The sequence below is a fragment of the Pipistrellus kuhlii genome, unplaced genomic scaffold (genome assembly GCF_014108245.1).
Source record: "Pipistrellus kuhlii isolate mPipKuh1 unplaced genomic scaffold, mPipKuh1.p scaffold_m20_p_12, whole genome shotgun sequence".
Lineage (NCBI taxonomy): Eukaryota > Metazoa > Chordata > Mammalia > Chiroptera > Vespertilionidae > Pipistrellus > Pipistrellus kuhlii.
Window position 1 is genome coordinate 21,343,044 of NW_023425427.1, and position 24,502 is coordinate 21,367,545.

Sequence of the window (24,502 nt, forward strand, 5' to 3'; positions counted from 1 at the left end):
TACAGTTCTACATTATTTTCAATTACTCCACATTATCCTATCTAATAAAAGAGTAATATGCAAATTGACTGTCCCTCCAACACACAAGATGGCCGCCTCCATGTGGTCAAAGATGGCTGCCCCCTTGTGGACACAAGATGGTCGCCACAAGATGGCAGCAGGGGAGGGCAGTTGTGGGTGATCAGGGCATCAGGGGAGGACAGTTGAGAGGGACCAAGCCTGCAAGAGAGGGCAGTTGGGGGCCATCAGACCTGCAGGGGAGAGCAGTTAGGGGCAACTAGGCCAGCAGAAGAGGGCAGTTGTGGGGGACCCAGGCCTGCAGGGGAGAGCAGTTGCGGGGGACCAGACTAGTAGGGGAGAGCAGTTAGGGGTGACCAGGCCAACAGAGGAAGGCAGTTAGGGGTTACTGGGCTAGCAGGGGAGGGCAGTTGGGGGTGACCAGGCCGGCAGGGGAGTGGTTAGGGGGTGATCAGGCTGGCAGGCAGAAGTGGTTTGGGGCAATCAGGCAGGCAGGAAGGCAGGTGAGCGTTTGGGAGCCAGCAGTCCTGGATTGTGAGAGGGATCCCATATTGGAGAGGGTGCAGGCTGGGCTGAGGGACACCCCCCCTCCTATGAATTTCATGCACCAAGTCTCTAGTTTAATTATATGGCTATATCATACTTTATTTCATTGAATCCTTGAAATAAACATTTGGATTGGTTCCCATTTTTTTTTTTTTTTTTTACCATTATAGACAATATTATGACTAGCCTGAACATACATTTTTATGCATTTGATGATCATCTCTTTCTCTCTCTCTCTCTCTCTCTCTCTCTCTCTATATATATATATATATATATATATATATACACACATATACATATATACATATATATATATGTATATATGTATATATGTATATATATATAAAAGCTTAAGCCACTGGTCAACTGGTAGCTATGATGTGCATTGACCACCAGGAGGCAGATGCTCAACACACAGGCATGGAAACATGGAACAGACTGATGACTCTCAGAGGGAAGGGGGTAGGGAGGAGGATGGGAAGAGATTAACCAAAGATCTTATATGCATACTAGAGGCCCAGTCAGTGGATTCATGTACCAGCGGGGTCCCTCAGCCTGGCCTGTGGGGATTAGGCCAAAACAGGCAGTCTGACATCCCAGATTTTTAAAGGTAATTTCTTTTTAAAAAAATAAATTTTATTGATTTTTTACAGAGAGGAAGGGAGAGACATAGAGAGTTAGATGAGAGAGAAACATTGACCAGGAATGTGCCCACAGCCAATGTACATGCCCCTGACCAGAATCGAACCTGGGACCCTTCAGTCCGTAGACCGATGCTCTGCCACTGAGCCAAACCGGATTTGGCAAGTCCCAGATTTTTAGAGGGCGCAGGCCAGGCTGAGGTACCTCTGGTGCACGAGTCCTTGTACCGGGCCTCTAGTTAGAATAATAAGTAAAAGGGAAACCCTCTACCTTAGACATTCTTAACCTGAGTTATATGACCGACATTTAATGTGCCCATTTTTTTTTAAAGAAATGCCAAAAAGCAGCTCTGTGTTTGTCTTTTTCAAAAAATATTTTCATTGTTGAGAGTATTATAGATGTCCTCCCTTTTTTTCTCCCTTTTGCACCCTCACCATCCCAGGCCTTCACTACTCTATTTGTCTGTGTCCATGGATTAAGCATATATGCATATATGTAAATTCTTTGGCTAATCCCTTTCCATCCCCCACTCTTTCCCTCTGAGCTTCTACAGTCTGTACCATGTTTCCATGCCTCTGGTTCTATTTTATTTATCAGTTTATTGTGTTTGTCTTTTAATAGAAGGAGCATTCGGAGTATATAAGGACCTTTTTCTTTTATATTTTTATTGATTACACCTGCAAAGACCCTATTTCCAAATAAGGTCACCTTCACAGACACTGAGGGTTAGCACCATATCTTTGGGAGAAATATAATTCAATCCATGACACCTTCTCGATATTTCTCTTTTCTTGTTTCACTTTCATCTCTGATTATTCTTGTTGTTGGGAAGTGGCTTGCCCAATACAGGTTTAATTCATTATGATACTTTGAGGACTAACCCTGTATTTTTCAGGATTAGCAAAGTAGTTGTAACAGTTGCATAAGTTATCTTTTCTTTCTATTTAAGTTTTTAAATTTGTAAGCTATTATAGTTTAATCTTTTTGAATCCTATTGTTTTGTATTTTAAAAGCATACTTATTCAGTGTTCTGTTCCTATAAACTTATTCTCCTTAGTAAAGTAGAATCTTTAAAATGATGGTATAATAGAGTACAATCCATTTTTACTTATTAATCATTTCATCTAGAAATCTACCAACTATTATTTCAAACGCAAGTGAATTTAATATTCTCTAAAGATTACAAAAAATAGTGCTTGGAGTGTAAAATTATTTTTGGTTTCTTAACTTAAAAAAACACACACATTAATATCTCAGGACTGGCAAATTGAATGTAATATATTTTTTCTTTCATAGCTTAGGAATCTTGCTTTTAAGAAAATTCCCCAGAAATCTTCCCATGCCACTTGTAATGCTCAACATGAGCTTTCTTTACCAAATCCAGTACAGAAGGATACACGAGAAGAAAATTGGCAAGAGTGGAGACAAAGAGATGAGCAGGTACAGCTAAGTAAATCAAATTATTTTGCTTTGATTTTCAATGAATGTATGCATTTGATTTGATTTTATTTCATTTCATTTTAAAAACATTCTTTTTTTAAAAATACTTTTTATTGTTTTTTTACAGAGAGGAAGGGAGAGAGATAGAGAGTTAGAAACATCAATCAGCTGCCTCCTGCACACTCCCTACTGGGGATGTGCCCACAACCAAGGTACATGCCTTTGACTAGAATAGAAGCTAGGACCTTTCAGTCTGCAGGCTGATGCTCTATCCACTGAGCCAAACTGGTTTCGGCTAAAAACATATTCTTATTGATTCAAAGAGGAAGGGAGAGGGAGAAAGAAACATCAGTGATGAGAGAGAATCATTGACCGCTACTTCCTGCACGCCTCCCACTGGGGATCAAGCCCCCAACAGATGCATGTGCTCTTATAGGGAATCAAACCCAGGACTCTTCAGTCCACAATCCAACACTTCAAACCAGTTAGGGGTGTATCATGCATTTTAAAGATGACAGTACATCTGAGTCTGTGACACTGCTGTTCTGAGGAGCTTTTTGTATTGGTTTAATTCGCGTGTTTGCTGCTTTCAATAAGAGGTTCTGTTTTTTTTGTGTAGTAGAAAAACAGATTGATACATTTATTATTGTTTTGACAGTTCAAAACAGTTGTTTTGAAAGTTTTTAATTCATTTCCCTTTTTACAAATGAGAGAGAGAGAAGGTAGAACAACAGTATTAAATTATTTCAAGTAAGAAAATTATGTTTGTAGGGCCAGAGATCCTCTGTAAAAATACTGAATGACAGTTTTGCCTAAAAAAAAAATGACTTTGACAGGAAACATTTCCTTTTCAACCTTGATGTGAAATAGTTTATGGCATTTATTTGTTTCTTTAACCTGATATTTTGTTTTTCTATGCTGCTTAAATGTTATTTTTTTTATTAAGGTATTATATGTGTACATATCTTTCCATTGCCCCTGCTTAAATATTATTAATAACCAAACCAAGACTAATTTTTGTGTGTGTGTGTGTGTGTGTGCTTGGTGTCCAAGAAAATAACATACTGAACTTGGAATATACTCTAGGAGCTGCTGTATGTGTGGAAATTAACAGTTACTGAACTTGGAATATACTCTAGGAGCTGCTGTATGTGTGGAAATTAACAGTTACTTATTTGTTTATCTATTAAACTGTCATTTGATCTATTGGGAATAAGTATTGCTCTAGCAGATATTTGGCTTAATAAAGTGGCTTTACCTATCAAGCTTTGGTTACTAGTCTGAAAAGAATTAGACTATTTTAAACTATGCTCTTAACATAAATTCTATTACTTATAGCATTTTCTTTAGCATTTTGTAGTACCTTAGGCTCATTATGACCATCAGTTATTACACTAGAACTAACAAAAGTGCTGTTCAAAAGGTATTTCCACACATTGGTATAGTGGGTAAATCATTTTGTATTCTAGGGATTTTGATTCTTTTTTCCCCTTCCACAGAATTCTTTTGGTTTACAAATGTAAATATAATGATCTGTTTGTTTAGACTAGGGGTGTCGAACTCAATCAGAGAAGGGGCCAAAATCTAAAATCCAGCCTAAATCGTGGGCCAAATGGTTTACTGAACAGTCATAAACTGTCATTGTGATGGAAACGCAGCAGAGTGCAGTGATGACAGCGCGGTGCGGGCCACATTGCAAGGCCTGGCGGGACGGATTTGGCCCGCGGGCCTTGTGTTTGACACATGTGGTTTAGACAGTTTAACAGTGTCTTCACCAGAAAGAATTTCTCCCAGTGGCCCATGGGCACTGGAAAATTAATGAAGGAAAACTATTCACAATACACTCTGTGTAATATGAGGACTTGAGCACAGTTATTTGATTGCCTTTCTTCCTGCCTCTATTGATTGCTGCCAAAATGACATGATCAGGATTTTGCCCTGACCTCATATAAGGACACATAGATAATATGACACCTGGAATCTATTTTACAGTATAGAGTAATATATTTTAAAAGTAAGGATCAGGCAGTGACTGTATTAGACAGAAAACATACAATTATGGTAGGCATTCATTCTGAAACAGTAGGAACACAACTATGAAATTCCAGGTATTGAGGGCTGAGAAAGACAAAAAACTAGATACAGATATTTTGCTTGTTATGTGGCTGCTTAGTTCAAACACAAAAGAGAAATTAGGCTAAAACAAAGTTTCCTACTCCTATATCACCAAAGCAATTTTGTAAATTTATGTCTGCTAAGCCTCATTATAAAATTTGAGAACTGGCATTAAACAACAACTAGATATACAGTAAAGAACCATCTAGCCCACCTACTTATGAGCAAACACTAGATCATAGTGATCTCAAGTCAAATGAAGAAATATTTCTGCTACATAAAAGGGAAAGAACATTGTACTTAGTGACCAAAGTGAAAGATTTGCTATGGGGAATAGAATTTGATTTTAGACAGTCTCCATTTTTTTTGCTTAATCAGGCGTCTTCAAACTACGGCCCGCGGGCCACATGCGGTCCGCAGAGGAGTCTGATCTGGCCCGCCAGGTTTTTTGGGCAGTGAGTGCAGCCGAGGTGTTACAGTAGGAATTAGTAGTTCATATAGTCCGGCCCTCCAGCTCTCTGAGGGACCGTTATCTGGCCCCCACTTTAAAAAGTTTGAGGACCCCTGGCTTAGATAATAAAAACTAAGGGTTTAGAAAATTTTGTAAAACCCTGGGTGGGGGTACTAATCCTAAATAATAAAAGGGTAATATGCAAATTGACCAAATGGCAGAATGACCAGTTGCTATAACTCGCACTGACCATCAGGGGGAAGAAACTGCCCCCTGGTGGTCAGTGCACTTCCACAGGGGGAACGCTGCTCAACCATAAGCCAGGCTGACATTCTGGCGAGCACAGTGGCCCACCTCCACAGCAGTGCTAAGCCATCAGTCTGACATTTCCTGAGGGCTCCCAGACTGCAAAAGGTGCAGGGCAAGCTGAGAGCTCCCCCTCCCCCCTGCATGAATGTTTATATTAATCTATAATAATAAAACTGTATTATGCTAATTAGACCAGATATCCTTCTGGACAAAGCTGGGGCTGTGAGGGAAGCCTGGGTCCCGGGTGCCAGAGGGAAGCCAGTGCTGTCAGCTGGGGGAAGGAAGGCCTACTCTTGCATGAATTTTGTGCATCAGGCCTCTAGTGTTATATAACAAGGGGAAACAATAGACTGAGATGAAAAAGTGGCTAAGAGACAGAAATTGAAAGGGAGATAGGTAAAGTAAAAAATCTGGGAAGTACTAGTAAAATCATAGCAGAATTAAAAACTTCATTGGAAAGACTAAAGAACCAGCGTATACACTGAAAACAATTGAATCAATTGTGTGAAGGAAAATATGAGATAAATTTAAAAATATATATATTTTATTGATTTTTTTACAGAGAGGAAGGGAAATAAACTGAATCAGAAACATTGATGAGAGCTGAGATCGGTTTGGCTCAGTGGATAGAGCGTCGGCTTGGGGACTGAAAGGTCCCGGGTTCGATTCCGGTCAAGGGCATGTACCTTGGTTGTGGGCACATCCCCAGTGGGGGGTGTGCAAGAGGCAGCTGATGGATGACTCTCTCTCATCGATGTTTCTAACTATCTCTCTCCCTTCCTCTCTGTACAAAATCAATAAAATATATTAAAAAGAAAGAAAGAAACATTGATGAGAGAGAAACGTCAGTCATCTGCCTCCCACGCACTCCCCACTGGGGATGTGCCCACAACCAAGGTACATGTCCTTGACAGGAATCGAACCTGGGACACTTCAGTCCCAAGGCCGACGCTCTAGCCACTGAACCAAACCTGCCAGGGTTCAAGATAAATTTTTGCCAATAAAATTGACGTAAGATTGGAACACAAAACTAAAATCCAGCAAAGGTATAATTAGTTGCCTTAAAAGAAGTAGAACAGAGAGAGACATTAAAAATAATATTGATAAAAAAATGTTCAGAAGCTAAGACTTGAATCTGAGCTTGAAAGAAGAACTCAAGCTTTTTAAAAAAACTGAAGTCTTTGTAAAAGTTTTTAACTTTAAGAATGAAAAAACAAGGAAATAATACTATAAATATATGCATGAAAGAAATCAGATTGCCTACTAAGGATGAAAAGCCAGGTTGGTTACTTTATTTTTTTTTAAATATATTGATTTTATGGAGAGGAAGGGAGAAGGTTAGAGAGTTAGAAACATTGATGAGGAAGGAACATCTATCAGCTGCAAGTTGGCTACTTTAAATGCCAGAATTAAAATGTTGGGACCAAAAATTCAGTACCTAGCCAAAATGTCATTTGTATGACTGCTGAATAACTACATTCTCAGAAATGCATTTCTCAAGCAAGGGCTGAGAAAACATACGACCACTATCCTTTTTGCAAATTTTTTGGAGATGTGCTCCTATCAATTAAAAGGCAAATCTAAATAAAGAGCACAGCAATTGGAAAGCACCAGTGGTGAGTATTGAAGCTAGTTCAATATAGAATTAACTGTAAATAGTGATTGTAAATGTGGTTATTAAAGAGAACATAGTTATACACCTGAAACTAACACAACTAATATTATATATCAACCATCTTTTATATATATAAAAAGCCAGCAACCATAAAGTCGAAACAATTGGTTGCTATGATGCCCACTGTGGCCAGCAAATGGCATGATCAGGTACATATGTCTCCTTTTTCCCCCATTGACCTAAGAGTGCTCTCTGTGGTTCGCTGTGGCTGATCCTTGGCCAGCATTGCAGCTTTACTTATTCCTCTGCTCAAACCTGCTCTTTTCCCATTCTTCCCAGTTACTGTTCTCAAAAGTATCTATATATAAAAAAGACTAATATGCTAAATGCTGACCATCTAACTAGTCGCTATGATGTGCACTGATTATTAGGGGGCATTCAACATAGGAGCTGCCGAGCTGCAGGGGCAGTTCTCAGGTGGCACACCCCAAAACTAGAGAGGAGGGAGCCCAGTTCCTCATGAGGCTGCAAGATCCCACTGTTGACAGTGGGTTATGTTGTTGCTGGAGCACTGTTGTTCCTGAATCTGGTTTACTGCACACTTGCATTTGCTTCCACACCCTATACAATAGCAACTTTGCAGAGTGCCCTTTTACAATCCAGGACCCCTCGGGGGATGTTGGAGAGCCAGTTTCGGCCCAATCCCCACAGGCCAGGCTGAGAGACCCCACCTGCCAGAAGGACCCTGCTCACTCTGCAGACACCCTTCGAGCCATGGTGCCTCACCAGGTGCTGCTGGCCAGGGAGGGACCACAGGAAGTTGGCTCCAGGGTGTGTCTGGTCCATCTCACCCAGTCCTGCCCCGCTGGCCACTTTCTAATTAATTTCCTTTCAATGTGCACGAATCCGTGCACCAGCTCACTAGTCCTTTAATAAGTACTGCCCAGTACTGGACTCTCCCACCCTGATCAAGGGTGGGGCCGGCTGGCCAAAAGCCCCACCCTTTTCCCTTCCCTGCCAGCCCATCCCTGATCACTCACCTTACCCCAATAGGGGGCAGCGCTGCACTGGACCTCTAGTACTTACATAAAAAGTTATAAAACTGAAGCAGGAGTTCATGAAAAATATTTTTTCTTATAAAATTGCTTTAAATCAATCTGTAAATACCTATGCTGAGGAAAAATGGAACATAGTTTCCTGGAAATTTTAGAGGATGCCTTGTTTCAACAATCAGGAAATACCAGAAAATCATACAGATTTTATCTTTAGTCCTAAGTTTTCTCAAAGGGGCTATCACCATCATGAAAAATGGATCGCTGAGACTGGGAGACTTGAGTGTCTGTTTACATATACAGGGTGGGACAAAAGTACATTTACAGTTGTGAGGCTGAAGAAGAGTTTATTATATTATTATTTATGAATTGCTATATTTTCCATACGTACAACTGTAAACTCTCATGGGATGCAGTCGTTTCAGAGATTGGAGTCCTTACTAAAGGAGCACTTAAAGTCTTGGTTTAGCTGACACCGGTTTGGTTCAGTGGATAGAGTAGGGGTGTCGAACTCAATCAGAGAAGGGGCCAAAATCTAAAATCCAGCCTAAATCGCAGGCCGAATGGTTTACTGAACAGTCATAAACTGTCATTGTGATGGAAACGCAGCGGAGTGCAGTGATGACAGCGTGGTGCGGGCCACATTGCAAGGCCTGGCGGGACGGATTTGGCCCGCGGGCCTTGTTTGACACATGTGGGATAGAGCATCAGCCTGCGGACTGAAGGGTCCCAGGTTCGATTCCTGTCAAGGGCATGTACCTGGGTTGCGGGCACATCCCCAGTCGGGGGTGTGTAGGAGGCAGCTGATCAATGTTTCTCTCTCATCGATGTTTCTAACTCTCTATCCCTATATTTTCCTCTCTGTAAAAAAATCAATAAAATATATTTTTTTTTAAATAATTTTTTTTTACTGTTTCACTTTACTGCTGTGTATGTGCTCCAAGTGAATGACATAGGTACTTATGTAGGTGGGTTCCAATTTACAGCGAAAATCACGTTATGTCGCGCTGTAGGAATGGATCTCCGATGTAACTTGAGGACCTACTGTATAGCTCACTTGAAGAATTTGTCTAAAATGAAATCCCTGTTTATGAAAACAAAAATTAGGAAGAAATAGGTCAGAGGAGTCAATAGGTATTTTAAATTTTCTATTGGTAACAAAATATGGTTATTGTTAGTTCCAAGTGTGCCTCTAAATTTACTTATGTACAAGACTTTTCAATTTATGAGTTTTAAATCACTTGAAGAAAGAAAACATGGCCAACATATCAAAACTACTAGCCCTTGCCAATTTGCTCAGTGGATAGGGCATCAACCTTCCAGGCCAAAGGGTCCTGGGTTTGATTCTGGTCAAGAGCACCTAACTTAGTTGCAGCTCTTTCCCTGGTCTGGCCTTGTGCAGGAGGCAACCAATTGATATGTTCCTGTCACCAATGTTTCTCTCTGTCTTTCCCTCCCCTCTTTCTGAAAATCAATGGAAAAATATCCTGGGGTGAGGATATTAAAAAACAAAAGCAAAAAACAAACAAACTTATAAAGCAAAGGATTATATGATATACAATGAATTATTGACAATCAAAGGGGAAATGTAAATCTCAAAATTAAAAGTTTTTTTAAAATATATATTTTATTGATTTTTTACAGAGAGGGAGAGAGAGGGATAGTTAGAAACATCAATGAGAGAGAATCATCGATCAGCTGCCTCTTGCACAGCCCCTACTGGGGATGTGCCCACAACCAAGGTACATGTCCTCAACCGGAATCGAACCAGGACCTTTCAGTCCATAGGCCGATGCTCTACCCACTGAGCCAAACCGGTTTCTGCTCAAAATTGGAAGTTTTGTGTTGGTATCCTATATAATAAAAGGCCAACCACCATGTAATGACCGGAGAAACTAGAGATCAGAACCACCACAGCCCCTGGCAGGGCTGGTCTCGCCCCCAAGCAAGATGTTAGGGATGATCAGGTAGGCAGACCAGGGGTTAGGGGTGATCATGTAGGCAGACAAGTGGTGGTGGTGGGGCAATCAGGTAGGCAGGCAGAGTGGTTAGGGGTGATCAGGCTGGCAGGCAGGCCAGCAGTTAGGGCTTATCAGGTAGCCAGGCCAGTGGTTAGGGGTGATGAGATAGGCAGATGGCCCCTTTCAGGGCTGGCCCCACCCCCCAGCAAGGAAAGATAGAGGCCCAGGCCAGCCAAGCCATTGCACCCCAGTCTGTCCCCTGCAGAGGGAGGCCACTGGTGGCAGGGGAGTGGAGGCAGCATTGCACAGATGGCAAGCAGTGGCAGCAGCAGGGGTGGGGCCAGCTGCCTACAGTTGGAGGAAGGATAGCCCGGATAGGCTCTGATCTCAGGTCATTCCTAGGGATCCTACCTGTGAGAGGATGCAGGGCCCCCCCCCCCACCCCCCCGAGTGCATGAGTTTTTCATGCACCAGGCCTCTAGTCTTCTATAAAATACAGGGTTCCTTACTTTGGCATGGATGATAACTTTGGAGAACTCAGACTGTTTTTTAATATTTCTTTTTCTTTTCCTGTATATGTTGTCAATAGTTACTGTGGTATAATGCTATCATCTATTTATTGTGAAACTTTTTTTTTTTTAGCTGACTTCTGAAATGTTTGAAGCAGATCTTGAGAAGGCATTGTTGTTAAGTAAATTAGAATATGAAGAACACAAAAAGGTATTTACACATTTGTTCATTTAGCTATATTAGGTTTAAGTGATCAAAAGTTAGCACCAACCTTCTCGAATTATGAATTAAATTTTCTTTCAAGTTTGTGGTAACAATATTATCACACTGTTTTTACTTTGTTTTTCAATAAAAAACAAAAACAAAACAACCATAAGATCTTTTTTAAAAATACTGATTTTTAGAGGAAGGGAGAGAGAGAGAGAGAGAGAGATCATTGTTGAGAGAGAAACATCGATTGATTGCCTCCCTTATGCGCCCTGACCAGGGTTCAAATCCCCAAACTAGGTATGATCTTTTTTTTTTAATATATATTTTTTTGATTTTTTTTTTTACAGAGAGGAAGGGAGAAGGATAGAGAGTTAGAAACATCGATGAGAGAGAAACATCGATCAGCTGCCTCCTGCACACCTCCTACTGGGTATGTGTCCGCAACCAAGGTACATGCCTTTGATCAGAATCGTTCCTGGGACCCTTGAATGTGCAGGCTGATGCTCTATACACTGAGCCAAACCAGTTAGGGCCTGGCTATGATCTTTTGATGTATGGGTTGATGCTCCAACCAACTGAGCCACACTAGTGAGGGTACACACGGTTTTTATAATAAGACTAGAGGCCCCATGCACAAAATTTGTGCAGGGGGAGGCAGGATCCCTCAGCCCAGCCTGCACTCTCTCCAATCCGGGACCTCTCAGGGGATGTCCAACTGCCTCTTGCAATCTGGGACCACTGGCTCCTAACCACTCACCTGCCTACCTGCCTGATTGCACCTAACTGCTCCCTTGCTGGCCTAATCACCCCTAACCTCCTTTGCCTCACTCCACACCTGGGACCCAGGATTCCTTCCCTTTGGTTTGCTGCAGGCACCCAGGACCCAGGCTGGCTTTGCCTACGGCCAACTGCAGCCACAGGATGCTTGGGACTTAGGGGTGGGCGGGCGGCTTGTCCCTTACCCGGGCTGCAGCCCCAGACACTGGTATCTGGGACTGCCGAGCTGGCAGTTTGTTTCTCTCGCGGGCCACAGGAACAGGCGCAATTGCTGGCGCCTGGGACTTTGGGGTGGGTGGCTTATCCTTCTCCGGGGCCCCAGCCTGGCTGGTCCCTATTCCTCTCTTGCGAGCTCATTTGTGCTTGACTGGTCCCCATTCCCTTCTCTCCAGTGTTGAGTGTCTGAGTAGTTCCTGCTCAAGGGCAGGAGGGCCTGACGACCATTTGCATATTAGTTCTTTATTATATAGGATTATATAGGATTCTTCCTCAGGTTTTGAGAGACAACTGAAGCATGTGTCCTTAACTTTGTCTGATGATTTGGAGTGTTTATTTTAAGAAGTTCCTTCCAAATATGAAGGAAAGAGAGGAAATTAAATTAACAGCAAATGACTTATTTTAACTTATTTTAAACATAGAAAAGAAGTAGATTTAAAAATATAAAGTAATTATGAGTACAGGGATATCCATTAAGAGACCCTCTGCTATAGATACACTATAATTAACTAAAGTAAATGGGAGGACATTTCTGATAATTTGGCCTTGTGAACTCAGCATTTGTCACTAAGCTGTGATGTTGGGCTTAAATGCATTCTACATTTTGCAAGTATAGAAACACTTAAGTAAAAAAGTAGTGTTGGTTTCAGTTTCTGTATTTAAATTGAGCTTTTATATTATCTTCATATTATTTAACTTTAGTCCTTTACATGTATTGGGAATTTTTTGATCTATAAAATTTATTCAACTTGTCATTACTCATTAATCATAAATACCCTTTGGTCATGCTTAGGGCCTTTAGGCTATGTCATTGTACACTAGCTTCTTCACTCCAGATGAAGTGAAGAGAATAATTAAAATAACAGGTAATGATTTTGCTATTTATTCATAGCTAAAGGGAAGAGGAAGAAAGCCAATGAGGTGGACTTTTGTACACTATATGTATTAGTTTAATTTTCCATGTCTCTTTATTTCTGTTATCTTGAAAAATCAAGAGTAACTAATTTTGTGGTTACCTGTCCATTTGGACACAAACCTGACAATTACAAAAATGGATACAGCTAGCTTTACTATGACTTAAATCATTTAATGGACTTTTCAGGTAACATTGAAAATTTATCAGATTTGGTAGATAATATATCTAGATTCTAAGGTTAAAATGATTAGCTGTATCTTTAGAGGAGGAATAGAGTAGATTGTATCATGAACTATCATGCATCCAGCCTGTTTTCTTGGCACATAAGTGTAGCACGCTCAGAGAATAGAGGAACTTCTTTAATTTGTAATGGCTAGTTTGATGTGATTACATTGATGTAGTCATTGAGTTTCAAGTCAGTTATTTTAATTTAAAAACTATGCTTGGCTGGTGTGGCTCAGTGATTGAGCAGCAATCTATGAACCAGGAGGTCACAATTTGAATCCCAGTCGGCACATCTCCCTCATCATTGATGTTTCTATTTCTCTCTACCTCTCCCTTTCTCTCTGAAATAAATTTTTTTTTTTTTAAATATGAAACCTTCCACAAAACTATACTTTAGCTTAAGGATTTTTATAATAACTAATGTTTGAGATGGCATTTTTTATTCTGTTCTATCACTTATTCACCAGTTATTTTTTTGAATAGACAAAATGTGATAGATACCCATAACAAAGATTAAGACATGGTTCTATTCCTTGGTTTAGTGAAGGAAGACATACATATATTTATGGCATAGAGTATTGAGAAATGTATGTTCTCAGTGCAGAGGGAATTCAGAAAGTTGTAAGAATGGGGATGGATTTTAGGAAAGGATTCTTAAAGGAGGGTCTTTCTAAATGTCTTAGAAGTTCACATGTGGGTAAGAGGGAAGTTGGCATTCTTGGGAGGAGTGGCAAGTGTATAAGCATATAGCATATTTTAAAACTGTAATTTAGGGAGCTGGAGTTGCTAGAGATATTGTCAGAAGAATAAGTTATAAAGAACCATGTGTACCAGGCTAAGGAGATGAGTTTTTAGACATATACAGAGAACTATTGAATATTTTTAACTTTTAGATTGAATTTGGATTTTCATTTTAGAAACTCATACTGTAGCAGTGTATAAGATGGATTGAGGGAATAAAATATTAGAGTGTTGCAGTGTCAAGCAAAAGAAGATAGGGGAAATAACAGAAGGTATGAAGAAAAGAGGATAGATTTAAGAGATGCTTAGTAGGTAAATTAAACAAGCTATATTGCTAATTCTATCTAATAAAAGAGTAATATGCAAATCACTTCAACACACAAGATGGCTGCCCCCATGTGGTCAAAGATGGCTGCTCCCATGTGGACACAAGATGGCTAGCAGGGGAGGGCACTTGGGAAGGACCAGGCCTACAGGGAGGGCAGTTGGGGGTGATCAAGCCTGCAGGGGAGGGCAGTAGGGGTGACCAGGCCAGCAAAGGAGAGAAGTTGGGGGCAACCGGGTCTGCAGGGAAGTCATTTTGGGGGGACCCAGGCATGCAGGGGAGGGCAGTTAGGGCTGACCAGGCCAGCAGAGGAGGGAAATTGGGGTGGCCAGGCCTGCAGGGAAGGGCAGTTACAGGGTACCCAGGCCCTGCAGGGGAGGGCAGTTGGGGGAGACCAGGCCGGCAGGGGAGGACAGTTAGTAGTGACCAGGCCAGCAGGGGAGGGCAATTAGGGGCAATCAGGCCAGCAGGGGAGCAGTTAGGCATCAATCAGGCCGTCAGGGGAGTGATTAGGGGGTGATCAGGCTGGCAGGCAGAAGTGGTTAGGGGCAATCAGGCAGGCAGGCAGGTGAGCAGTTGGGAGCCAGCAGTCCTGGATTGTGAGAGGGATGTCTGATTGTCCATTTAGGCCCGATTCTACTGTGATCGGACCTAAATGGGCAATTGGACATCCCTTGAGGGGTCCCAGATTGGAGAGGGTGCAGACTGGGCTGCGTGACACATTCCCCTGTGTATGAATTTTGTGCACCGGGCCTCTAATTTGGATATAAAGTGTGTAGAAAGAGAAAGAAACCAAGATGGCAGCCTAGGTAAGTACCTAAGCTGCTGCCTCGCACAATTTCAAAACAACTAAAAGACAAAACGGACATCATCCAAAACCACAGGAAAACTGGCTAAGTGGAAAAATCTACAACTAGAAAGAAGGAGAGAAGCTCACAGATCAGGGGAACTGCAAAGCGCTGAGGTAGGGAGATGCTCACATGCAGAGAGAAAGGGCAGCTGAGTGCCGGGCTGGCGGGAGGGGAAAGGAAGCCCCTGACTGCACTGAACGCCCCAGCCAAAACCCCATGGACCCAGGCTCATACAGGTGGAATCTGGACTGTAGAGAAAAGCATCCAGAGACTCAAGAGACTGAGAGGCTTGGGGAAGCCAGGAGCCCAGAGGGCAGGGTCTACAGGCGCGCGCGCGAATGAGTGCATGCAGAGAGGTCTGACCGTGGAGGTTGCCAAGGCCTTTCCATAGCAGAAGGAGTCAGAAGCTCCAGACTACAGAGACCCAACCCAATTCTGGGTGAGCCCTTGGGGTGCCCACGCTCTTGCAGAGGGAATTGGGACTATCAGGCGGAAACCCAGGGGAGCCATGGAAGGCAGAGGTCTGAGGCATGCGCACAAGGGCAGGACTGACTGGAAGACAAGACTGTCGGCTCAGCCCTGAGACTCTGCCACATCCAAGCTGAACACAGAGGCTGTTGCAATTTTGCAAGTCTGATCTTGTAAGACTGTCTCCAAAACAGAAGGTATCCCAGTGTAGACACAGCTGATACTTACATCCAATTGGCCTGGATGTCAATTCCTCCCAGTGATACCAACAACAATCAAGACTTAACTACAACCAGGCTATACACACAGTCCACAAAGGGGAGCACCGAGTGTCAACCTCAGGTAACTGGGCTGACCCACCAGGCCATATAGCATATCAAACACACAAAGCCATCCTACCAACTCAGGGAAGCAGCGAAAATGCCAAGTCAAGGAAAATGTTCTCAAATGAAAGAAATGGAGGAGAACAAAAGCCTGGATATAGAGTTCAAAACCACGGTTATATGGTTTTTCAAGAATTTCCTAGAAAAGGCTGATATATTTAACAAGACCTCGAGGATATGAAAAAGGATCAACTAGAAATTAAACATACACTGACTGAAATTAAAAAAATATTATACAGAGACCCAACAGCAGACTAGCAGAACGCAAGAATCAAGTCAAAGATTTGGAATACAAAGAGGCAAAGGACACTCCTTCAGAGAAGCAAGAGAAGAGAATCCAGAAAGTTGAAGATAGTGTAAGGAGCCTCTGGGACAACTTCAAGCGTACTAACATCAGAATTATGGGGGTGCCAGAAGAAGAGAGAGTGCAAGATTCTGAAAACCTATTTGAAGAAATAATAACTGAAAACTTTCCTCACCTGGTGAAAGAAATAGACTTACAAGTATAGGAAGTGCACAGAACCCCAAACAAAAGGAATCCAAAGAGGACCACACTAAGACACATCATAGTTAAAATGCCAAGAGCAAAAGACAGAGAATCTTACAAGCAGCAAGAGAAAAACAGTTGGTTACCTATAAGGAAACATCCATACAACTATCAGCTGATTTCTCAACAGAAACTGTGCAGGACAGATGGGAGTGGCAAGAAATATTCAGTGATAAATAGCGAGAACCTACAACCAAGATTACCCAGCAAAGTTATTCAGAATTGAAGGTTAGATAAAAAACCTTCAGAGATAAGAAAAAGCTAAAGGAGTTCATCCCCACCAAACCAGTATTATATAAAATGCTGAAAGGTATTCTTTTAAGAAGAGGAAGAAGAAGAAAAAGATAAAGATAAAAATTATGAATAAATACATATATATCAACAAGTGAATCTAAAAATCAAGTGAATTAAAAATCTGAGGAACAGGATAAACTGGTGAATGTAATAGAATCAGGGGATTGATAATTATCGGGGGGGAAGGGTGTGGGGTGCAGGAAGAGATGATTAAAATCATACACCTATGTATGAGAACAACTGGGGAGGAGGGGGAGGTAAGAGCAGAGGGTGAGGTGGGAACCGGGCAGAAGGAAGCTATGGGGGAGGAAAAAGGAGAAACAATTGTAATAATCTGAGCAATAAAGATTTATTAAATTTGAAAAAAAATAAAGTATGTAGAAAGAATAAGCAAGGATGGCTGAGGTTTCTGGCCTAGATAGTTGTGTATGTGATGGTGGCATTAAACAGGGTACTCACAAAAGGATCAGTCCTTTCTAGGAAATTGGAGATGCTTAATGAACATCCCAATTGAGTTGTCTGCACTTATAGAAATTATCATTGTACGGGTAGAACTTTAAACTTTGAGTTTGAAGAATAGTGGGTATAAAGAATAAGAATGGGTTATAATAGAATACTAGTGAATAGCAGGAACATTTTTAAGAACAGAGTTAGTAAAAAAGAAGCTGGTGAAAGGAGACTGAAGAATAGTTAGAAATGCATTGAGAAAATCAAGAAATTCTTGAAAAATAATGTCCTTTGGATTTGGCATTTAAATGGAAGTTGGCCTTTATTTTAGTGTCAAAAAACAGCAGAAGCCATATTTCAGGGGTTTTGTGATGTGTGTGTGTGTGTGTGTGTGTGTGTGTGTGTGTGTAAGCAAATTGATGGTGGATTATTGTTTTAAGTTTGGTCCAGAAATGGAGAAGAGTGTGACAAATTGGAGGGGTTAATAAACCAAGGTAAGCATCTTGTTATTTTAATAGTTAGATGAAAGAGATTGACTATATAAATAAACAAGTATCTTTTTATACAAGTTGACTAGCCTTAGTTTTTATGTTTAATTTGCTTTTTATCTTTAAAAAGAAAATGTTAATAAACATTATCTGTTAAAGAGTTAGTTTTACTATGGTAAACTAAGTTTAATGGTTGTCTATAATTCTTTTAGGAGTATGAAAATAATGAAAATGCTTCAACTCAGTCAAAGGTTGTGAATAAAAAAGATAAAAGAAAGAATCATCAGGGAAAAGACAAACCTCTCACAGTATCACTAAAAGATTTTCAATCTGAAGGTAATATATGTGTGAAATCTGTATGTAGAGTAACTGTTCTAAGTCTTTGTTTACACTCTTTGTAAGTACCTTTCTAATTTTGAAAATAAGTAAAAATGGTTTTGTTAATCTGTTACTTAAAAATGTAGAATGTAAACCTGTTTGGAAATAAACCATTTGGATGTTAAAGTAATTTAAATCAATCATTAAAACCCCATAAAACTAGAATTTATCTTTTTGTATTTCTAATTTTATCCCTTTTCTAAAACACACTGAAAATAAAAAATTAACCTTAGTAATCTTTAAGTCATTATGAGACATATTTTAGTCCTTATACATAATTTGATTTAGCTTAAATTAGATGAGAAATAGTATCTTTAGGTTTCATCCATTATTGGTCAACAACCTCAAATTATCTAGAACTATATCTCATAAAATTAAAACACAAATTTTTAAAATGAGAGTTATTACCAGAAAATTCTTTATAATATCATTTGTAAATTTTTTTTTATCAAAAAGAGAAGATAGAAGAAAATTATACCATCCACCATATTTTTGAAGATGGACCACAAAGCACTTTACTTTTGATGTGGTAAATGATGAAAACTCTAGATCTCACACTATTCATGTGTGACAACTTAAATATAAATTAGTTAAAATTAAATAAACATTTTTATTTTTATTTTTTTAAATTCCATTTTCTATTCTTTTTAAAATATATATATATTTTATTGATTTTCCACAGAGAGGAAGGGAGAGGTATAGAGAGCTGGAAAAGTCGATAAGAGAGAAACATCGACCAGTTGGCTCCTGCACACCCCCTATTGGGGATGTACCCACAACCAATGTACATGCCCTTGATTGGAATCGAACCTGGGACCCTTCAGTCCACAGACCGACGCTCTATCCACTGAGCCAAACTGGTTTTGGCAATAAATATTATTTTTAAATGTTGCATTAGCCACATTTCACGTGCTCAGTAATCATGTGACTAGTAGCTTCTTATCAGACAGCAGTCAGAAAATTATTTTGAACAGCACTGTGATTATACCAACCAAGAGGACAGCTATTTGTTCAATGGCAGAGCTGCCTATTTGATTCATATGAATTTAGCGTTGATACACTGAGCATTTGTTCTGTGAGGATTAATAATACCATAAAAACAATCTCAAATAAAACAACAACACCCTACTGGTACTGTTTTCAGGAAAAAACTTATTTGTGAAAGTAGGAATAAATTTAGAGGATTATATTGCTTTCTGTTAAGGATCAGGAAAGTTGCTTTGTTTTGGGGTTAAAAGGACCAGATGTATGCTAAAATAAAATTTCCAATTTTAGTAATTAAGATTTTATATAAGAAATATTTTCTTAAAAATTAAGCGGGAGCATGTAAAAAAAAACCTCCTTAATTTATTTTTCATATGTTTGGTTTATTAAGTGTTATATAAATATATTAAGTGAATTGAAAAGGACATCAGTATAATACTGTTAAAGGGGGAACTATACAACTATTATAAGACACGATTAACATATTCTTCCTCAGATTCTGGCATTGTATGCTAAGTAGAATAGGCTAGTAAATTGTAATCTACTAGGATTTGGTAGTTAGATCTGAAACTTGTGATTTTTGACATTTACTATCTTTATGGACTTTATTCTGATTAGTGGATGCTTTAGAGAACTGATTCAACTTTTAACTTCTCAATCATAAGAAAGCATTTCTATTCAATTATTAGTCCTTGAGAATGGAGAATTTTTGCTGTCTACAAGAAGCCTTATGAAATATTAGATAGCCTGATCATTTTCAATTTAAATAAAAACACTTGCTCCCTATTTGTACTTCAGTTTTAGTCTTCTGTGTGGATTCCCTTATGTCCTCCTTTTCCTCATTTTGTAATACCTTTTCACAAATGCTGTTGTTACTAAGACAGTGATTGTTTAATCTAGATATATGTTTTGCCTTTTTGTGTTCTAAAAATATACATTAATTTTTAGAATTTTTATAGTATATCAAATCACTATAATGCATTTTTTTAAAATATTTTTTTTTATTGATTTTGTACAGAGGGGAAGGGAGAGAGATAGAGAGTTAGGAACATCGATGAGAGAGAGTCATCAACCAGCTGCCTCTTGCACACCCCCTACTGGGGATATGCCCGCAACCAAGGTACATGCCCTTGACCGGAATCGAACCCGGGACCTTTCAGTCCCCAAGCCGACGCTCTATCCATTGAGCCAAACCGGTCTCGGCACTATGATGCATTTTTTTAAAAACAAAATCTAGCTAATAGTTTTAAAGGACACAAATTATTGGACTTTTTATTTTATTCCACAAAGGCAGTGATATGTATAGTTTTTGCAGTCATAGTATCCTGTGATTAGATTTTAGACATATTTTATGCCCCCTCAAAATTTCTCCTCCTTTCAAACATACTATGTGAAACCAAAACTTAAATGATGTGGAATTCAAATGTTTAAAATTTAATACCCCTTGTTATGGGTGGCATTTACTGGGATATAAGACTTAGTCCCAAAGCTGAACAAGTTAATAGTTATATATTGAATTTTAACATCTTATCTTTAGAAGAATAAATATGACGAATCCTAGATAACTCCCAAATGACTTCTGAAACTCATAATTTTGAAATTCTTTTGTTATTTTATTGTATATTTTTTACATATTAAAATATTTTTATATGTTAATTTTCTTCAATGAAGTGTCACCATTCTATTTTACAGATCACATTAATAAAAAGACAGAGGTAAGTGTTGTAACCATCTTTATTTTAGAAAATATTTAATGATTATAAGAATAATACTTCAATGTTGAGCAGTAAGTCTTTTTTTTAGTCATAGTCATTTACAGAACAACCCATTATTTCATGAGTAAACTCAATCATGTTTCTGGCAATTATAAAGATATAAAATATATTGTGTTGAATATATGATTATTTGCATGAAATATAATGAAATGTCATTTGGCTTTTGCATCCTAATTTGTGTGTACCTGTGAGTCAAAAGGTTATGACATGTAAGTTAAAACTTTAGGGAAAGTCTGTATTTTATTTTTTTATCAGTCTGTATTTTAATCTTTATTAAAAACATCCTGAAATACCATGTCTCTAGGTATTTTGGGATTAAAAAATTGTAAGGCAAACTTTAATTATCTAGTTTATACCCATGAATAAGATTAACCTGATCATATACTTTTCTTACCGTTCGTCTTTAGAGCGTAGTATAGCTATAACTTCCTAGTGTTCTTGGTACCTTTTTAAAAAATTCTGTAAAGCCTCTACAAACCCTTTAGAATTAGTAAATGAGACTACTATACAATATATTTTGAGAGTGGTACTAAAAATTGTTGAGATCTTTTCACTTCTTTAAGTAATAATTGAAAGTTTTATTATTCTTATATGATGTATGTGTATCTTGTCGATAATTCCATTTGATTTTTTAAAATACATTTTATTTTTTACAGAGAGGAAGGGAGAGGGAGAGAGAGTTAGAAACATCGATGAGAGAGAAACATCAATCAGCTGCCTACTGCACACCCCTACTGGGGATGTGCCCGCAACCAAGGAATATGCCCTTGACCGCAATCGAACTTGGGACCTTTGAGTCTGCAAGCCAACACTCTATCCACTGGTTAGGGCCATTATTTGATTTTTCTTAATGACCAAATACACTGAGTGGCCAGATTATTATGATTTCTGAATGCATAATAATCTGGCCACTAAGTATGTATTCTATATAATAAAAGGCTAATATGCAAATTGTCCCTTCGGCCAGAGTTTGACCAGCAGGCAGGCTGGCCAACAGCCCATGTCCCCTCCCACTGGCCAAGCTGCCGGACCCCACCATGCACGAATTTATCCGCCAGCCCTCTACTATATATATTTATATACACTGAGAGGCCAGATTATCATGCATTCAGAGATCATAATAATCTGGCCACTCAGTGTATATTTTTTGGCTTTACTTTAGAACACATACATGGTTCTTAATCATTTTTTGTTGTTTTATGCATTTGCTTGGCAAGTCAGGGATATTAAATTCACATAAATGAAAATAAAATTTACATAACTATATTAAAAATATAGTCTTTAACTATTCACAATAAACTCAGAATTAATTTGTAGGTGGGCCGAAACCAGTTTGGCTCAGTGGTAGAGCGTCGGTCTGCGGACTGAAAGGTTCCAGGTTCGATTCCGGTCAGGGGCATGTACATTGGTTGCGGGCACATCCCCGGTGGGGGGTGTGCAGGAGGCCGCTGGTCGATGTTTCTCTCTCATCGACGTTTCTAGCTCTCTCTCCCTTACTCTCTGTAAAAAAATCAATAAAATATATTTTAAAAATAATAATAATTTGTAGGTGAAAAAGATGTTAGAAATTCTTTTGAATTTATTTACAAACAACTATCACCGATTTTTAGATTAAATTTAAATGACCACAAGTATAGACTATTAATTTTATGTTTGAAAGTGGAAAACATGTTATTTTTGGATTGATTCCAATTTTGTTTAATACACTGATTTAAATGACCGTTAGCTTTATGTGAATAAGCAAGTAATAGAAAATGGTACACCATATTCCTAAGACCCTACCCCCAAATGTTAATGGAGGAAAAAAATAATTTTAGTAAACTGTTCTATGGTTACTTTTTCTTCTTCTTCTTTTTTTTTTTATTTTTTTTACTTTTTCTTCTTTACTGATTGAAAGAAAGAAAAAAAAAAAAAAGGCAGCCTGACCAGGATTTCATTTATTTAATACATGTATTTAATCTGAGCTGTATTTAAAGAAGCATAGATATATGACATAGCCTATATTTTGTTTTTCATTATAATTTTAATTTTGAGATTGAAAAAGGTTTTATTTTAAACTGAGCAAGTCCAACCACCATTATGTTGAGTAGTTCTTTCTTTTGCTTTTCTCCTGTTTTAAAAAATTAAATTTATTGGAGTGACATTGGTTAATAGGATCATATGAGTTTCAAGTGTGTATTTCTATGATATGTGATCTGTATATTGCATTGTGTGCCCACTACCCAAAGTCAAACCATCTTCTGTGATAATACAATATATTGGACCTCCTTGACCCCCCCCTCCCAAACCTCCACTCCCTTTCTGTTGGTAACCATCATACTGTTTGTGAGTTTCAGTTTTATTTCTCACATATTGAAATCATATGGTCCTTAGCTTTTTCTGACTTATTTTGCTCAGCATAATATTCTGAAGTTATATTCATGTTGTCACAAATGGCAATATTTTATCTTTTCTTATGGTTCGGTAGTATTCCATTGTATGTATGTACCACATCTTCTTTATCAATCCTCTGTCGAAGGACACTTTTGTTTCCATGTCTTGGCCACCATGAATAATGCTGCAGTGAACATAGGGGTGCATATATCTTTACGAAAAAAAAATTGTTTTTAAGTAGATACCCTGAAGAGGGATTGCTGGGTCATTATGGTAACTCTATTCTTGATGTTTTGAGGAACCACAAGACTATTTTACTGTATATAGTGGTTGTATTGTATTATTATCTCCAACACTTGTTATTATTTGTCTTGTTGATAATACCCATTCTAATAGGTATAAGGTGGTATCTCATTGTAGTTTTTCTTTGCATTTCCCTAATAGCTTTGAAGTTGAACATCTTTTCGTGTATCTTTTGTTTGATTGTATGTCTTCTTGGGAGAGGTATCTGTTCAGGTCCTCTGCCCATTTAAAAAATTTTTATTTTGTTGATAGCATTACAGATGTCTCCCATTCCTATCCCCTTTTGCTCCCTTCCACCCATACCCCACCCCAGCTGCACTATTGTCTGTGTTCATGGGCTATGCACATATGTATTGTATATAATATCTTTGATTAATCTCTTTTCAAACCCCTGCCTCCCTTCCCTCTGAGATCTATCAGTCTGTTCCGTGCATCTATGTCTCTGGACCTATTTTGTTCATCAATTTATTTTGTTCATTAGATTCCACATGTAAGTGAGATCATATAATATTTATCTTTCTCTGACTGGCTTATTTCACTTAGCATAATAACATCCACGTCTGTCCATGCTTCACAAAAGGTAAGATTTCCTTATTTTTTTATGGCCACATAGTATTTCATTGTATAAATGTACCATAGCATTTTTATCTACTCATTTACTGATGGGCACTTGGGCTGTTTCCAGAACTTGGCCATCTATAATAATAAAAGGGTAATATGTTAATTAGGCCAGATGTCTTCCAGACAACATTCCAGAAATTCTTCCTGACAAAGCTAGGTTTGGAGGGATGCCAGCCTGGATCCTGGGTGCCTGTGGGCAGCTGGAGGAGGAAATCAGCCTGTGTCCTGGTTGCCTTCTAGCAGCCGGAGGAGGGAAGCCCTGGTCCTGGGTGCCAGAGGGAAACTGGTGCTGGCAGCTGGCGGAAGGAAGGCCTGCTTTTGCATGAATTTTTGTGCATCTTGCCTCTACTTATGAATAATGCTGCAATGAACATAGGGGTACATATATTCTTTTGAATTGGTGTTTTGGAGTCTTTGGATATATTCCCAGAAGTAGGATCGCTGGGTCAAAAAGCAGTTTCATTTTTAATTTTTGAGGGAACTCCATACTGCTTTTCACAGTTGCTGCACTAATATGCATT

At 39.0% G+C, this 24,502-nt stretch overlaps 1 protein-coding gene across 4 annotated transcripts in view; it reads left to right on the top strand.

The window, feature by feature from the left end:
- Positions 1-24,502, top strand: part of GKAP1 (G kinase anchoring protein 1) — a 63,001-nt gene that overhangs the window by 12,977 nt on the left and 25,522 nt on the right. For 3 of the 4 annotated variants that reach the window (XM_045580086.1, XM_045580088.1, XM_036433676.2), the window contains 4 exons: positions 2,503-2,646; positions 10,792-10,869; positions 17,760-17,883; positions 20,602-20,624. In XM_045580086.1, coding sequence (XP_045436042.1) covers positions 2,503-2,646; positions 10,792-10,869; positions 17,760-17,883; positions 20,602-20,624 — 369 coding nt within the window. The remainder of the gene's footprint in view (positions 1-2,502; positions 2,647-10,791; positions 10,870-17,759; positions 17,884-20,601; positions 20,625-24,502) is intronic. The other variant, XM_045580087.1, reaches the window with a different exon arrangement.